The 19,037-nt window shown below is 41.9% G+C and overlaps 1 protein-coding gene across 4 annotated transcripts in view; it reads right to left on the bottom strand.

The window, feature by feature from the left end:
* ADIPOR2 (adiponectin receptor 2) overlaps window positions 1–19,037 on the bottom strand; it is a 44,668-nt gene that overhangs the window by 19,942 nt on the left and 5,689 nt on the right. For 2 of the 4 annotated variants that reach the window (XM_083859747.1, XM_083859749.1), the window contains exon 2: window positions 2,321–2,560. In XM_083859747.1, coding sequence (XP_083715873.1) covers window positions 2,321–2,491 — 171 coding nt within the window. In that variant the 5' untranslated portion in view covers window positions 2,492–2,560. Of the gene's footprint in view, window positions 1–2,320; window positions 2,561–13,234; window positions 13,359–15,514; window positions 15,579–19,037 lie in introns of those variants that run through there. The other 2 variants (XM_083859748.1, XM_083859750.1) reach the window with 2 other exon arrangements.

The following is a 19,037-nucleotide window of genomic DNA, read 5'->3' as shown; positions in this document are numbered from 1 at the left end:
ACGGCAGAGCAGGGGAGGGAATCTGAGCTGACATTTGAGCAACAGCTGTGCTGAGCCTTGCACCAGGCACAGGAAGATGGACAGCATAATGTTTTTTCCAGATTATTTGGAACACTGAAGGATATCACATAATAAAGGCCATTTGGCAAGCCAATATTGGTACTTTTGACAGCAAAGTGTTTGGGGATGATCCATTAGAAGCATCAATTACTCAGCCTTTTAAGATAAAAAACAATTTAAAGACATCATACCAACAAATCCAAGAAATCACAGAGGACAGGAATAAAAGGATGAAAGAAAAATTCAAAAAAGCAGGAGGCCATATCTGGCAGAGAAAGTGATGCAGATTAAGATAAACAGCAAGGCCCAAATGGCAAAGACAAATTTCTGTGATGGCACTTTAGAAGACCAGGAAAGAGAAAAGAAATCAAATACGAGAAAGCCAAACATTTGTAGTGAGCCAAAATGGAAAAAACACAAACTTTTGTTGTAGGGATGAAAGCAAAAAAATCAAAAAGACAACATGTGCTACCAATGGCTGAAAAAGAGAATGAAAGTATTTCAACCATTTCATTGCCAAAATGTTAGAACTAAACACCGACTCATCCAGATAATTTCTTTTTTAAACAAATGTACAGGAAGAATTAAAGCACATCATCAATTATGAACTTTTACCTTGGGTATTCCATCCACAGGCTACAGGTAACTCTCATTATTCAACCAGGAAAGTCAGAGACGAGAATGAAAATAACCAAGAGATAAACATGGAAATTCAAAATACCTGCTAGTGCAACTCAACTTTTCTTTTTTTAACTAGTCTTAGCCAAGACTTTGCACCTTAAACACATGCTTCACAACCTTCCACAGAATGGAAGAAGACCCTGGGTGTTTCCCTTATCAGGATACTGAGAATGTCCTAGAGAAGTTATGGCAGTACAACTGTGAGTGCATTGGCTTGGCTTGCCAGACATGAATACCACTCCTGACTCCTCATTACAGGAATGCTCACAACAGAATCCTGTAAGGGCTCCAGCTCATCCAGCTGAGAAGGCAAATACCAGTTCTCATGGCAGCTGATACCCAGAACTTGTGGCAAATGCAATTCCAGCCACAGCCCAACATACATTAAGTAGCACCAGCAGGTTTTTGCTGCTGGCTAAAGGCACAGAGTTGCTGTGACTTGATACAGTAAACTCATTAATCCACAATAAATTGGATAGTGAGCCTAAAATGAATGCCTCTTCCACTTTACTCTGCTGATATCCATCTGAATATATCCTGGGAGAAGCATTAATTACAGTTCTGGAACTGTCTAACCAGAAGGTACTTTTGTCCAGTGCTTGGGCATTGTCTTTGTAGAACACCTAATTAAGCTGCAGGCGCCTTTCTGCATGTTGTGGCTGCTGAAACTCACAGAGCACCAAAAACTTAATGACATTAAAGTGGCTCAGAAAATCTGTGAGCCAGCAACTGCTGGAGACTGGGAGAGAGCCCTAAGCAAGTAACACAAGGTGCTTCCCCATCCTTTTACTCTTCCTTTTGAGTCTCTTCCTGGCTACTGTCTGAGATAGGCTATCATCCACTGTTCAGTCTAATTCCAGCAAGAATGCTTGCAAACAGATCCTTCTGTCCTAATCATCAAAAAGATACCAATTAGCCAAAGTTCTGATTACATGCAGCCAGAGCCAATGCTTCTCCTTTCACTTGTAATTAATTGGAAATTACAGAACAAAAATCTTTTTGTATGAGCAGCATCTCAGCAGAACACAAACCAGTGCAAGTCCCATTTGTTTGAGGACAAAATAAAAACATGGTACAGCTAGTTATGCCCAGTCTCTTGTCACCCAAGTTCCCATACATTCAGCTGAATACTTCTGGAATCTGCCTGGTATTATTACAGTTATTTAGCAGGCATTAAAAGGCTGTAGGCTCACGGTCCACATTTCCAAAAGTTATTTGTCACCCTGATTTTTCAGCCTTCTGATTGTTTCTCATTTCTACTGGAGCTTTCTCACACTAGTGACAAAAACAAAGAATGATATTTTGTACACAACACATTCTTTCCAGGGAGAAAGACAAATTGATTGACTTCTGAGTTGACCACTGGGGTCAGAGGGGTGTTCCTCTCATCCTCTAATCCCTGACCAAATCCCAAAAACTATATAAATTGAGATCCCCAAAATAAACTTCCCTTTTCCTTTTCATCTCACATCCTGATGGGTGAGTGTGGCTCTTTTCGTGTTCCCTTGCGACAGTTATTAAAACACTGAAGCGCTCAGGTCAAAACTCATTTTTCCCAGGAAATCAATCCCATACTCACATTTTCCTGGTCAGAAGAGAGTGGTTTCTCCTCTAGAAGGCGGCTCTGCTCAGAGCTGTCCTCCTCACAGGCTGCCTGTGTTGCTGTTGCGGGGTCAGACATGTGTCCTTTCCTGAGCCGCAGAGCTGGCTCTGGGGAACCGGCATGATCGAGTTCCGTTGGTTCGTTCATGAGATGCTGGGAGCCTTCTCAAATACCCTCTTTCCTCTTGGTTCAGCTTGGCTGGTTGTGTCCCTGGCTCTGCAAGACAAAAAATCGCTTGGGTAACTCGACTGCAGTTAAAAAGAGCAGTGCAAAGGAAGGAGAGCTCGCTTGCAAGCTACCAAACAGCTTTGACAACTGCTTTTATATGTGCCCAAAATCCCACAGGATCCATTACAGGGATTTCTACACTGCTGGATAATGAAATCTCATCTTGAGACCACTAACGGTTTCACATCCTAACACAAGTTAAACACAGTTTTGAAAGATGACAGAAAGTGAGTTTCATAAGACAGCAAAACTACAAAACCACAGACGATTTTTAGGAATTATTTCTGCAAAATTGCAAGCACCAGGCTGTTAATATTATTTAGAAATAAACTATTTATCACAGGTAATCTATAATTATTGTATTTTTGTAGGTATGAAGCTCATACCAAGCTCCATCACCCAGTTTAGGTTTTACCAAATTTAGGATATTAAGTACAGGTAATAGCAATCAAGCAAAGCTCAAGCAGAGCTCAGGCAGCAACTAATTTTAGACAGACTGCAAGGAGGGCAGTAGTACACAGAGTGATTATGCCTCCCTTGCTTAAATTAACATGGTCACAGTCACTGCCAGGAATGGCTTTGTACCTTTACTTGTGCAAGGAATTAGAGCAGACAAATTTAAACACTGTTCATTCCATCAGAGCAATTGAAAACAGGTGAATCCCCCAGAAAACAATAAGTCATGATTTCTACTCAGAAAAGTATTTTACAGTTACAATGGCACAAAAAGGATTCAGGGTAAATTTAACTCAAAATGCCAAAGATTTGATCAAATTCACAAAAAATTGGTGACAACTGTTAATCTGAGCCTTCATCCAGGAGTATTATTGGTTACCCACTTGTTTTGTAGATCCCTGTGGTGTCACCTCAGCAGCCAGCCCAGAGAGACCTGTTTGACACTCACAATCTCCAGAGAACTTTGCAATCTGAGTGCCAGAAAGCATCAGAATGTCTGATGAGAGTGAAGCCACAGCTGGGGCTTCAGAACCACTCTGAACGAGGATCTATTCGTTTTGCACTAATCACCTGCTGTCACTCTTATTGCTGCAGCACCAAAGTGCTCTGATGTGACTGACACATAACATTAAGACAACCCATCTAACAAGGTTTAACTTGCCAGTGTGCATAATTAAATTGGAATTTTAGTGCCCAATAAAAGATGCTGAAATTTGTCATAATGTAGGAGGGAAAATTAAAAATATAAGACGGGGAATTGATATTGGCAGTTTGGTAATAAAAAGTCACCTCCAAAATGCCAATAAATAATGTATTCTGTCCTTACGGGAACTCATTTCATCTACATGTGATCACTGCAAGATAATTCTCAGCTCTGACAAATGGGCTATAGATAATTTTGCTGCAGCAGTTTGTAATATTATATCCCCTCAGCTGCCTGGCAATCCTCAGAGGAGAGAGCTGCTAATGAGCAGGTAACAGACTCTGCAGCACCAAAATGAAACTTCAAGTTGTCCGAGTTCAGTATGGCACAGTGCTTTAATCACCCAGGATGGTGAGGTGACAATGACAGCAGAGCAGATGGCATCCCCACCTTCCTGCTACCTCCACTACAGGGTCAGCAACCTCCATCTGAGAGCAACATCTAAAACAGCCACAGCTGTTTACTTGGTAAACACCAGAGCCACAGGAGAATTAGGAGGAGGTTTAGCAACATCACACAGGAAGCTCAGTGAAGAAGTTGAGCAAGTAGATTTTAAGAGCAGGAACAAATATTCAGGAAGCCATAGAACTGAAATCTTGACTGGTTTTTGTTATATTTCAAGCAGCCAATTCACAATTCTATTTTTATGCACGAAACATGAAGACATAATCACACTGCCATTTGGCAAAAACTGATGTAAGAAAGAAAAGAGTAATCAACAACTACACTTTGAAATGAAGCTAATGGACATCTTAATTTAAAAAGCAGTCTGTAAGAGATAATTTCAGTACAGCATTATGCTGGTTTTGGCTGGGATAGAGCTGATTTTCTTCCATGGGATGGAGCCTGGCTTTCCTGGGGATGGTCTAAAACTTGCCTGCCCATGGGAAGTGGTGAATGGATTCCTTGGTTGGCTTTGCTTGTATCCACAACTTTTGCTTTACTTATTGAACTGTCTTCATCTGAACCCACATGTTCTCTCCTTTATGATTCTCTCCCCCAAGAGTGAGCCATCAGCTGTGTGGGGCTTAGTTGCCTGCTGGGGTTACACCACAACAAGGAGACTGAACCAAACTGAAGCTGTAGCTAAACCCAGAAAAATGCAAGCAAGCAGAGCAGCTGTTTATAAACAACAGTTACTCACAGGCACACCTCCCTGCCTGCTGTCCCACACATTTCAAACAGGTAGTCAGTAGGAAACAGCCCTAGTTAGCTCCACAGATTGGGCAATTTCATGAGACGTTTAACCAGCGAGTTTTGCTGGTTCCTCCTTCAGCCAGATTTAAGCAATAGCATTGCCACTGACATTGCCCAATGCCTGTCCTTACATCACCTCTGTGACATTGTGGGAGCAATGCTCTGGGACACAGCACAGCCACACAACAGGCTGAGCCACTTTTGGCCAAGCTGCTTGCAAAAGGCTCCTCTAATACAAGCAGATACAGGAATGCCAAGAGACTTTTACATCAGGCCTTGAGGATTTACTTCGCCAGCACTCGCTGCCAAGCATTCGCTGAGGTTAAAAATAAAAGATGCATTTCACCTCCAGCGAGGCAGATTTGCATTCAGCACTAGAGCTGATCTTCAGAGCTCTGCAGAAATGGAAGTTGTTGTTTCTTGGAGTTACTAAGATGTTTCCATGTGGACTAAGATGTTTCCATGTCATTCATGCAGGATCCTCAGAGTGCTAAATATGCAAAGGCGGGCAAGATAAAAACTAATCCAAAAGCATCACTGCTGGGTTTTACCTCTTTTTAAAAATCTACTACTGACTGAATGCAACTGGAAGGTGCCAACACAGAAGTGCAAACAGCCTGAAATATTTGTTCACAAGTGAAAGAAAGCAGTGAAGATTATGAACAGGAAAGGGATAGGTGGTTTTTAAGTTCTATCACAAAGTTTCCATGACTCACATTTCAGTGAAGGATGACCTTTTCCTAAGAAATTAGGAGGTCTATATATGGTCAGTAGCATTAACCAGAAGATGATGGTTAGAAGATAGTAGCATCTAACCAGAAGAAGCATGGTGAAGATACTTACTGCCCCATTCTGTCTAAGACTGCACAGCTCACAAAAGCCAAAAACTAGAAAAGAAAAACTAGGAAAGCTATAGAATACTTGAGGTCTTGGAAAATATTGTTTTGTGTCTCATTGAGGTTATAAATCTCATAAATGAAGTCCTTCAACATTTTTTGTAGCATGCAAATTAAAGGTTTTATTAAAATTAGCTTCCATTTAAAGAGGAAGTTGCCATTATGACTTAAAATCTACTTAATGACTGCACACATAATATCAGCCTGTAGATGAATCAGTGAGTTCCTGCTGTGCTTAAAATAAGCTGAGAAAAGCATCCACAGAGTTTGGTCTGTTGGGTTTTTTAATACAGAAAACTTCTAAATGCTCCATCAGCTTTTGGAAAGGACTGAGCAGTTTAATGGAAGCCGGGCTCTAAACACAAAATGAGGCTTTGGTGGATTCAGGGTGCTGCTGCCTTGGCACAGAGCCCCAGAGCAGCCTGAGCTGCTCCCTCCAGCCCGGTTCAGCAGCAGCCAAGGCCACAGGGGCAGGGGCAGTGCCAGGCTGAGGCTCAGCCCTGCCACCTTTCCCAACAGAACTAAAGGCATTTAGGATTATTTCAGCACCCCCTGCACTTGGGCAATGTCACAGCAGTCAGTCAACACCCACAACTACAGCCTATTGAGGACACTGCCTCACTCCTAAAGATGATAAGGAAAGGCCAGTTACACAAACTTAAGCACCAGGGGATAATGCTATTATTCTCTGAATGACACTCCCTGGGATAAGCACCGCAGCCTTTCTAAGCTCCCAGAACTCACCTGGCACAAGGACTGATTTACTGCCCCAGCTAAACCATGACACACGGTAGTAAAACAAAGCCAACACATTAACAGTAGTGTCTGTAATTAAATTTACAAGACGTGTCACTCCCTTTTGAGGATAAAACACAGTCCTGGATGGTCAGGCTACCTCCCACCACCCCTAAGCAAAGCAATCTCTCCAGTTCTCCACTCTTGTCAGTATGTTCTTTCCTGTAAGCAGCATGAGAATGATCCTCAAAAGGTATTTAATTCTGTCTGTAGCTGGTATTTGGAAGAGGAATGACAATTGTTTCTCTCTACAATCCCCTCTCAAGTGCCTTACTGGCAGGAACATTCCTGTTCAGGTAGGCAATGGCATCCACTGTATGCTCTTTCCTCTCCCAAAGCATCCATTAAAGCAGCATGAACAATGTATACACGGTGGATGATTCCTCCAAAGATTAGCTCATCCCCCCTAACAGAACTGAACTTATCAAAAGAACAAAAAGACCATCATGAAAATTTCAGGCTACGCATTTCTCAGAACATTCATTAATGCTTAATATTTAATGAAGGGCTTGAGCGCCTGAAAAATCTTGTAGGAGATGGTCTATCAATCTACAAATTCTGCCTTGCCTGTGTCCGTGTGTCAAGCCAGTGGAATGGCAGAGCTGAGTGAGCAGTGAGACTTCACCAAACCCCAAGGTGTTTAGGCAAAGCCTCAGTACCAGAACAGGCACAATTCCCCTCCCAGGACTGCCAGCACAGGTACAAATACAGAACATTTCCACTCCAGGCCACAGACAGACTGACTGGGATAAGAACACAGCATATAATGGGATTATGGGGAATTCCGTGCCTATGAAACAGTCCATTCTGCCTACCTTGAGTGAAATACACTAATATAAAATGCAGTTTTCTTGGCACACTGTATTTCTACTACTGTTGTCTGGTAGGGAGGTTCTGTCACAAGTAGTCCCACACAAACACTATTGTAACACCAACTCGAAATAAGGGACTCTTGGCTTCTTTTATTTTTATTTTTTATTTAACAGTCTTTCAACGATTGTGCTTTTTCAATTCAGGAGTTAAACATTCACAGTTAACATTCCAAATATTCTCTAAAGCTGCAGTCAAAAAACAAAGCAAACAAGGGTATGTACAAACGGGAGGAGAAGGAAACTCTCCCAGTAGACTTTGTTTTCCCAGTGTACCCTAAAGGAAAAGCACGAATCAGCCTGTAAAAATTCTTTGGAGGTCATCTTTAACAATGAGGAACAATGAGGAAGTAATCCAACACCTCCTTTTCTTGATGTAATTTCCCTAGATAAAGAAGCATCTACAAAACAAAGATTAGGCTCCCGCAGAGGGTCAGTGGCCAAAAAGCTGTCTTGGTAACTTGTAAACTGTCACTGGACTCTTGAGGCCGGGCTGTGGCACAGCAGGCTGCAGAGGCAAACAATCAGGCACATTCTGATGCATTGGGATCCAAAGAAAGGGAACAAGGCAGCAGCCTGCCCGCATTACCGAAATGCTTCCATTTCAGAGGATCCCATTACATTGTTACAGCGTTTGTCCAATTTGTACTGCAAATTGGACCCCGTTTTTTTGTTTTTTTTTAAACTGAGTTAAGAGTTGTGTCAGAGGTTGGCACAATGAGCACAATGTCCGGCCCTGACAGGCTGGATGGCTGCTGTAAATCAGCTCTGCTCCTCAATAAACCAAAACCAGGGGAACTGGCACAAAAGCAGTACAAAACTGAGAGAGGAAGTTCAAGTTCTTTACACGTTACATTCCACAAATATCCACAGCCTAGACCTGGAAAACTTCCTTTGGGTTCGTTTTTCATTAAATGGCTTCGTTTCTCCCCCATCTTTTGCTCTTTTATGATTTTATTTCTATGGCATGCTACTCACACCAACTTGCTTCGTGGCTGCCAACAACAAAAAGATGCAGCTCTTCTATGTTAGTAACACTTGGGATCACAGACTGTCTAAAAGTGAAAGACAGAAATAAAACATCACTCCCCTCTTAAGTGAAAATTCAGAATAGATGCTTTTAAGTCCTGCCTCAAGGACGTCCAATCCACAAAACTGTTGGGTGAAGATGAAGAAACCAAAGTATTTGGAGCAAGGCATTAAAATCCAGAGCTAGACCACAAAAACTGAGGTTACATTCCTTTAACCCCTTCACAGAGAGAATCTTTGCATGGGAATGTAAAGGGGCACCAAGCCAGCAGCAACCCAGAGGCAAGGATACTCCTACCTTTCCTCCTAGGAATCCTGAGTTTCAGTCTCTAAAAATTCAAAGTCTTTTACTGCTCAAGAAAATGCTCCAAAACCCGGAGGAACTGTACAAAAACAAACAGTGCAGCCCTGCTTTTAAAACCAGAGGAATTTGCACGTTTCAGGCTGCAAACTTCCAACAGCACATCATCAGGACAGCTGCCTCCAGTGCTCCTCACTGGCCTGGGTGGACATCTCTTGATTTATTTTAGATGCCATCCCTGAGCAGATTTAAAGCCTGGCTGGTGCCCAGAGGGGGCAGCTCCACTTCTCCCCTGTTTGGGCAATGAACAGCTCCACTCCTCCCATCTGTCCACCCCAGAGGCACTGGGATTTTGTCACAAGCCCTTCCAGGTGACAGTGGAAAACCATTAACCAGGGGAGGGGAATGAGATCATCACCTGCTGTCAGACACTGAACTGCACTAGCTCAGAGCACTGGTGGGGAGACAGCGTGGACAACGTGACAGCACCCCACCTCCAAAGGTCTGACTGCAAATATTACAGGCACTATTTCCCTGACCTATGAAAAACTGGCACTTATCTGTTGGCCCTAACCTTTAATTGTTTTGTATGTACACGTCATGGTCTTTATCACGAGCTGCTGACCACACCTGGCACAGCAAATCAGACCACTCGTTTTAATAGAGTTGTAAAAAGCTGACGTTCTACCCAGTTTTTGGAAGGACCTGCTCTCTAGTTTTACTGACTATCTTGATGTGCTTTACTCATGAGGTTGTGAGCTTCCTCATCAACAGATTTGGTTCACAAAATGTTTGTATTCTCTTATTAGTAAAAAAATAAGAATGAAGCAAAGTCACTGCCTCACTTGCCCTCAGCAATGGCATTTCTTCAGCTGAAAGCAGCACATTCCCATCTCCTCAAAAGCCATGCTGTTGTTTTGCCACAAGTCAGACAACTAAAAAGTTGCTACTTTCCTGCAGTAAAAAGAACACTGTAGAAATAGCATCCACAGCCACAGAATTGTATCAGTCTGGGATCAAAAAAGGGCTGCATTATCTTTCAGGTTCCTTCTTAACAACCAAAATTCAAGGAAAAGAGGTTAGAAAAGAACTAGACTGCATCTAATTTATGTCAATTAGAAACAGATTTAGTCAAGTGGCTGAAGTTCCACATAAGACCAGGTAAAGCTACTTATTAATTACTTCATTTCCTTCATGCAAATAGCCAGAGAACACTTTTGGTTTTAAAAGACAGATACTGTTGAGAATTAGGAAAAGTTGATGTGAATGTTTAGTCTCCTCTACATTTAGTGCCACTTCTTCAGACACCAATTTCTTTCCTGGTAACACAGCTTGAAATCATCTTGAATTCTGAAACACAGTCAAGGACACTGATCTCGTAAGACACCACCGATGCAATTTAAACGTAGAAATGTTAATCTTTTACTTTCTACTGTCCTATGACTAAGGGGAGATTTCAAAACACCCACAGTCTCATGAGAATACTGCTAAAATGAAGTAGGGCTGTACCTTGAACTCCAAACACATCTGCAGGTCCTAGACCAAGAGACCCACACAAAATGTCACTTTGCTGTGGTTAGTTGGACTAAAATACTTTCTGCTAGCACCACTGCGTTCCCCACTGAGGTTTTTGCTGCACTCTGTGGTCTGACCAGCACAGCTATCCCAGTGTAAATTCTAAGTTTGAAACAGTATTAATATCATAAGCATGTTTCATGTTAACTTACGAGTAATCAGGAAGCATTTTGTGAATATACATCAGATGTTTTCCATGACTTAACACCACTTCTTGGTACATTCAGACAAACATTTTGGAATGGGGGGGTTTATGTGTGTGATACACATCTTTTTAAACTCAAAAAAAAAAAAAAAAAAAAAAAAAAAAAAAAGAAAAGCCCCCAAACACACAAAGAAACCAAGATGAGCTGGGCAGTGAGGAGCACTTAGCTTCTGGATACTTTCAGTGAAAAAAAAAAAAAATTTAAAAAAAAAAATCATGTCCCTACTTTGAAGCATGTAATTGTCATCCACCCTTTGTAACAGAGCTACACTGCTTGTAAATACTGAGAACTGGCTGTAACATTGGATTAGTGACAATCAGCACCATTCCAGGAAAATAAAATTATTTTTTTCTGCCAAGCTATTTACAGAAGATAATTTACAACATAAAACTCCAACAACAGCAGATTAAACAAAAAAACAAAACTCCTCAAGGGAAACAGACACGAAGTTTACACTTACGAAAATCTCTTATTACAAAACAGGAATAAAGGCTTAATTTCACATAAACTGAGAAAGCTAAAGTGAGACCTCCAGGTTACCTTAATCACGGGTAGAATGCAGCATTTACTCTAATTATGAAATTCACAAAAGAAAACACAGTGAAGCATTTCCAGTAAGCAATGCTGGATGGAATATCATAGTTAAGCACTCCTGGCTGCCCTCACACCTACACAAGTCCCCACAAGGCAAGGTAAGATGGGAAAGTCGAGAGCCTGGAGTCATAAAAGAGGGTCAATCACCCTTCCCAGACTTGCAGGTGACACACAGGGACCTGGGGACATCAGACAAGGTGAACCATCACCCTGTGAATGCAGCAGTGCCAGGGCCAGCAGCAGCCACAAGCAGCACTGAGCTTTATCAGCCTTCCCCTCAAAGACCTTCAGCTTTTACACAGTTTACTGTGACAGCAGCTCTTCTAACTGCCCAGGTGCCATTTACTCTTGTTTACCTTGGTGGGGTACACCCTCTAGTTATATTCCACAGAAAGGGGAATTTGCAGTGATGCTGAGAAACACTGGCCCAGCATGGCAGCAGTGGAGAAAAGCAGGATGTACAGGCATGGGATATGAGACAGGACACAGCCTTGCCTCCAGGAGATCCCACAGCTAAAGAACTAATTAATATACAGTTAAAAAATGCAGCTGGGCAAACCCGGCTTTATGGGAAACAAAGAAATTGTAACTAAAGGGCATCATATATAATAAATTCAGAGATAACCTGAAGCATTAGACCAACGAAGAAATGAGGAATAAAAACATATTAGCAAAGATACCAAGGAAACTCAAGGGGATCCTAGAGAGAGGAAAAAGGAACAGGCAACAAATGAGTCCTAGGGCTGATAACCTCCCTTGCCCTCTCCAGCAGCCCAAAGCTTCTGACCTAAAGACCCAGAGCAGCAATGGAAGGGTGAAAATAAATCCCAGAGAAGGGACAGAAACCAAAAAGTCCATGTGTTACAATTTTAGCTGCATTTGGCAACGTTTTCGTGTTTGCAACTGCAACATTCTTCTTAGAATCATTAGTCAGAGGTTCCTAAAGGAAAACTGAGTCACACTGTTAAGACTCCCATTGTACCAGCAATAAATTCTTGCCTTTACTTGCATGCATCTTACTTTTATAAACAGACACATGCACAAGGGGCACTTCCTCTTTGGCCACAAACAAGAACATAACAACAAAGGAGAAGGAATGCAAGACTCCAGCCATTGTTGGCTTCGAAGAGTTACAGGAAAATTACAATAGAATAACAAAGTCTGAAACAGCCTTAGGAAAAGCAACCAAATGGGCCACCTGAGCTGGTAATATTCTCTGCCCAGAGAGGGGACTCTGGGCTGGGGTGACCTGTCTGGGTTGTTTTGTACCTAAGGGCTTTTTATCCATGTGTACACGTTCCTACAACAGCACCCAAACACAGAACAGTGAGCCTGGCACGCACTGTCTGTGCTTTCTGCTTGCAGAAACAATCTCTAGACCTCTTAGGAGACACTCCATTTCTTTAAGAAACCCTAAGAACAGGAAGGAAACACAGCCCAGTCGATAAGCCTTCACGATTTTAAGAGTAGGAAGGGTAGGAATTTCTGTTGAATTCCTGGACAAGGGCCCAGACAGGAGGAACACGAGCAGAAAGCAAGAACTGGGTCAGCAAACTACTGAATAGTTATTTGTCCTAGTTTTCAAATACTTACTGAAGGTATCCTTGCCCTAGCTCAAGTGCATCTGTAAGGGGTGTTAATACACATAGAACTACACAAACTGCTCTGGAAAGAAGAAAAAAAATACCTTAGGCTGACACAATACCTACTGTCAATGGATTTAGCAAGTGAAGGATCTCATTCTAGGGTGAGTTTGTTCTCTCTGTAAGAAAAATAAGCTATCTAATATAATTTTGATGTGAACACAAGCTGCTGTATCCATGAGTGTGACCAAGATACAATACAGCTCTTACAGCTCTTTAGATTGGCCTGGTGTGCACAGACAGACAGACAGACAGACAGACAAGCTTCTCAGCAGACTGAGTGCTACATAGAGAAGCCAGTCACTAATCTGTATGCCAGAGATGTGCTCAGCTGAGTCCTCTGGCTGAGAACTCCACACAGGGGGTCAGATCTGAACAGAGCACTAACACCACCTTACCCACTCGTATCCCCAGGTAACACCACCATGGACAGCATGAAAGGCTCCTCCAGTATTGACAGCACAGCAGTGGCACACAGGATTTTGGGAAAAAAAGGAGATACTGACAGGCTGTAAGTCCTAAAAAAGTCAATAACCAGTGCTGTGAATTTAGTACATTAGAAAAAAACAGAAGGAAAACCTTGGAGGACCTTCGACCTGCCAAGATAACCAGGCAAGTCCTGACCAATGTAGATAAGAAAGCAGCTGTAACTGAAGTAAACAAGTAAGAAGTGAAACAACCCTTGAACTTACAAAATATAAAATCTGATATCTATTTTTAATATGTGCTAGTTAATGTGTAATGGTTTGTGAGTTTTACATCACATTTTACACATTTACTAAATTATTTGAGATAAGGTTTCCTTTGGGATAGAAAAGAAAACTTCATGTCAAACTTTGACCACTCGAAGCTGCAGTTAAGATTTCAACACAGCACAAGGTTTCCTAATCTTTGTGTCCATAACAGCAGCACCACTCCAAGCAACAATAAGAAAAAGTGAAGATCCCAACTACTGCCCATCAACCAAGTCGAGGTCACACAGAGTCAGCAGATCAGGCTGGGCCACCTCAAACACACAAAAAAAATGATTTTTTCACAGCAATAGGCAAACCTTGGAACTTTTTGCTACAGGATGAGGATTCACAGGGAAAATGGACAAATATACAGGGTAAATCCATCAACATGAAGCCACCTTTAGCTCTAAAAACCTCTGAATACCAGTGCATGTCCCATGTTGCTTGAACATTCATGTTTAGAAGCTGTTTTCTTCCTTTGGGGATGGACATCCTCACTAAAGACTCCCTAAGAGAATTCTCTCTGAGGAAGAACAGCAAAGGGCCTAATGCATACAAACAAAATAAAACAGGGAGGAAGTCAAATTATTAGGAGATAGAAGAAAGGATGAGGGCTGAAACAGCAAATTTCCCAGGGACAGCAGGAAAAGCACCCCAAAGGCATCCAAGAAGGCAGCAGGCACTACCCGGAGGTTCTGTCCTCTTACATAAGAGGACAAGGGCACAGAAAAACCCCAGGGCTGCCAGGTTTCTGCCTCCTCCCCTGAATGGGCAGCTTGGCTGGGACTGGAGGGTGGCCCTGCAGCTTGGCCAGGCTTCAGACTCCGAGGGGAAAACTGCAAAGGTCAGGGACAGAGCACAGCCAAAGGCTCAGCTGGAGGTGCTGCAGCCTGGCACAGTTGGCATGTCAGGATTTCACCCTGCACAGCAGTGCCATGAACACAACTCTTCACACTCCTCAGCACCAGGGACACACACAACCAGCACAAAGCCCCTTGGTCCCTCTGCTTCAGGGAGCTCGTGTCACTTTGGGCACAAGTGACACACACAGGGGCAAGAAAACTGAGCAAGCACAGGAATATAAAGGTTTTTCTGCAGCAGGGCTTGGAGAAACACAGCTGGAGATCACACAGCCTGGATTACACACAAGAGGGTGCTCAGAGAGTCTCAGGGGGCACAAGGCTAAGCAGCAATTCCACAAAAAAGGCAGAATCCTAAGCCAGAGGTAGTTTTACTTGTTTATGTTATAGCCCTCCTGGAATTTTCAATTTTTGAGTTTGCTTTTTTCCCAGAGACTTAAGGAAATCAAAACACTCGGTGTGCCTCAATTTTTGTTCCTACATACAGATTAGATAAAATCTGTTAACTATGGTTTTTGACTTCTTCCAGGGATAGTGTTTAAAATGTCACACAGCAATTTGATGTCATTGATTTCCACTGACAAAAGTCAGAACAGTAGGTGTAAATGGAAAAGGAAAAAACTAACCAAAAAAACCCCACCCCATACAAAAAGAAACAAAACCAAAACAAAAACCAAATCTCAAACTCACAAAACTGAAAAACAAACAATATAAACCCTTCAAAAATTCATTGCTACAGTTTTCCTCCTGAAGGGGAGAAGGATGGCATATTCCAGTCCTGTCTCTGACTGGTTTATATTCTCCTGCAGCTCACCTCAACAATCAATCCCAATTTGGAAGCCCCAGTTGTTACACTGTCACCCTGTTACAGAAACATTCAAATTTCTCCTAAACCTCATTTCTGAAAAATACAATAGAGAACAATGAAACAAACAGATTTTGTACCTTCCACATGGAGTAACCCACAGCAGTTATCCTGACCACTGCAATCATTTTCCCCAACACACCAAGAATTCCTGACTCTTAATTTGTTACTGCTCTCTCACCAACAGCTGTGCTACCTGCAGAGATCAGTTTCTCTCACCTCAAATTCCTCCCTGCATCTTGATGTTTGTATTCAAGCTTGGGAAGGTTACAGTCCCAGATTCCTACAAGAAAGATGTGTAATCAATATCAAGGCTGTTTCTCTAAGAAAACTAAAAACTAGATAATAAATTTACATAGAGAAGGAAAAAGATCTAAAGAGTGTGTGTCTTACACAGCAGCTTGTAAACATTTACATCACGCTGGATGACAAAATGCATGCATTCATCTAAATTAACATCCCTCCATTTTTTTAGGCTCACTCACCCAGATAACTTTTGACTTAAACTCCACACAGTTACAGCTAAATTGCAGAAAGATGCATCAGCACAAAACCAAGGAAAGCAGGAAATTTTCAACCATCTCCACTGTATCGTTCTCTACAAAATGTTCAACTTAACTCCAGATATCATATCTTATCCAAACCCTCTGCCAAACAAATCTCTGCCTCAGTACTTGTTAAAGCTGATTTATTACTGTCAAATACATTAATCTGCATGTTAATCTGCCTCAGGTCACTTGAAGTTAGTGAAAAGGGACCTTTGTCAAGCCACATAAAATGTTGTTGCTTTTGGTCCACACGGGAGTTTGAAATCAGAGCTTGGGAGAGATCCTCTATGACATAAATATTACAGCATGAAAACAGCGAGGAACAGCAGAAGTCTTTTCCTGTAATCCATTTCCATTTTCTCTGCTTCACTTCGTGGCATGTTGTTAAAGCCTAAAAATTTCCCTAAACGAAGGCTGAGTTTATCTTAGGATCCTGTGTGGCTGGAGTTGTAAAGCACCAGCCTGACAGCTTCAATCTGACATTCACTGCACTCCAGTGGAGGAGGGAAGCCTCGTAATTCATACAACCTACTTCATCCATACTGCAAGTAGTACACAAGGCACAAAATCTGGCTCCAGCATTACACACACTGCATTATGTACAGTGAGTGCTGGTAATATTTCTGTACAGCTTAAAACCTCCCCAGTTGCGTGGCTTCCTTATTCAGCATTTCCAACAGAAAGCAGGACTGGTTTCTACCAGCAGACCACTCGCTTCCTAATATAATCAATTCTCTAGACAACTCACCAGACAGATCCAAGATTTCAGTACAAACAAATCCAAAGTTCAAAGATGAATAAAGACTGTTGGGCAATCCCTGAAGAGCAGCAGTTTTAACATACACATCCTGTATGTTTGTTTAGCAGCTGGATCACCATAAGCAGCACAATCTGTTGGTACTGGTCTATTACCTGTCAGATCCCCTGAAGAGGCAGTCTGGGATGCCAGCAGCAGCAATGAGTGTATTCCCCACCTTTCCTTTTTATGTTTGCCCAGTAATTAACTTTAAGTGTCAGTAATTCTGAATTGCTCCATCATTAGCATGACTAAATGTCCTTCTACGACAGGAATTATGCAGCTATGCTTTGGTCAACCCCAAATACCACCACTGTTACCTGTGACTCTGAATGTTCTAACAAATAACATGCTCGTGAACTGTTCGTTTATTGCAATGACATTACTTCCATTACTGTCCAATTCACGAGTCCCTTCAGTTTGAAATGAGAAAGTGTCACCTCAAAAGAGGATCTTCAAGAAGGAAGCAGAGAGCTTTAAGGAAGTTTTAATTTTCTGCATGTGATGGTTTCTCAAAATGTAATGTGATTTCAGGTGGTAGGAGAAGAACCACTGGACACATCACAGTTACTGCTAAAAGAACAGGAATGTGGAATTGTGCCTTTTCAAGGATGGCCTTAGCTAACAGAAAACACCCTTGTGAGTCTTGCAGGCAGATAAGCCCTCAGGCACTTGTATAATAATGAACTATTGAAGCCGAGCCAAGACATGAGTTTCCAGAGGAAAACAGTCATGGGTTCTGCGATCATGCTTTGTTTCTCACAATGACTTTACTGTGATGTGTAACAAGGGGCTGTTTGATCCAGTGAACCCATCCAGAAAAAGTCAGCTGGAAAGGGCTTACACCAGGGAATGAGAAACTCGTGTGCTTTGAGAGCATCTTGTACCACCTTCCCAACAGCATTTCAAGCCTCTGCTGCTCCCACCCCAACGCGTGCCCTGGCTACTCACAGTCCTGCAGAGCTGTGCTGCTCCATCAGCCCTGACCTTACCTGAGCATTTGGGATTGAGGAGTATCATCTCCCAACAGTCTTGTCCACACTGAGCCTGCACCCTGGAGTCCTTCCAAATCAGTTGACACAACTGGCATTTTCAACAGCATCACGCGCTGCTTGGGTGCTCAGGACACAAACACTTGTGCCAGGGCTCTGAAACCTGGGCAGCTCCTCTCCCTGTCCATCAAGGACAAGCTTAACTTAAAACTGAGATTGTCTTCAAGGCAGAATACATACTACCCTTAAAGTCTAGAGCACAGCTTCAAGGCAAAATTAGAAGTTTTACAGACAAAGTAACTGAAACCAACAGACACCTCCTCAGATACTTAAGCAACAAGTCACTTCTTACTGAATCAAAGATTTTTTTTGCAACCCAGAAAGTTTTAACGATTTATTACTGACCTTTTTTCTTTACAGTCCTGGTTGATATAAGAATGCCACAACAAACACCTATGAAAAATCCTAGCAGAGAGAAAGGAGGCCTTAGCAAATTATACTCTGTGATTCTGGTGGATGATCTAAAAAGGGAACAAATAATTGGTATATATTTATATTTAAATAATATCATACTTATATTTAAATTTCCTGTTCTGTACCAAAAATGTACTTGAAAATTGCCCCTTGAGAAATACCTTACAAATCAAGCCTGAGCTACCTAGCAACTTCCTTCCCTGCATCAGTGAAGCTCGTAAAAAGGAAAGGATTTTTATAAAAGATCTATTATTGAACTATTTCTGTAATGCTGCAGATTTCACATGGTTGCCAATTATTAAAATGCCACAGAGCAGGAAGTCAAAGAGCAGTTGCACTTAACTGTGGACATTAAGATAACCATGACACAAGCCTTTTTCAGCATCCTCCTTCTAGCTTGAATATATAAAGGTCAGAAAACCACTAAGTAAAGCTTTTGTTGACTTTGTTATGCTTTTCTCAACTCTCAGAACACTCACCTCGGAAAATAATCCATTTTGTTCCCCACTGAAGGTACAGCAGGCAGAAAGCCAATAGTTGGCACTTTGTCACCTAGCTACTTTAATAAAAATTATGAATAGGCTCTTACTTTTATTTCTACAATCATGCTCCATTACAATAAAAAACTATTTGCCTAAAAGATTAATACTGAGAACAGCAGAACATTGCTGTGACCAGCCTTGCAATGCCACATGCCATTCTAGGGAATACACAGACACACAAATAATTCTTAAACTAACACAATTTGCATAAAGCACATTGTTCTTCACTAGCAAATTGTCTGTATCACCATATAGGGTGTGAAAGTAGCAGGTTCCACCACCACTAACTTACCTCCACAGCTTTAGTATTTACTTATATAAAAGTAATACATGCCCATAAATTCCACCAGCCATGGAGACAGACACATAAAAACATTAAAGCATTAGGGA

This window comes from Zosterops lateralis (genome assembly GCF_965231275.1).
Source record: "Zosterops lateralis genome assembly, chromosome: 4".
Classification (NCBI taxonomy): Eukaryota; Metazoa; Chordata; class Aves; order Passeriformes; family Zosteropidae; genus Zosterops; species Zosterops lateralis.
Note: the sequence above shows the minus strand (reverse complement) of the source record. Positions and strands in the feature narration are given on the sequence as shown.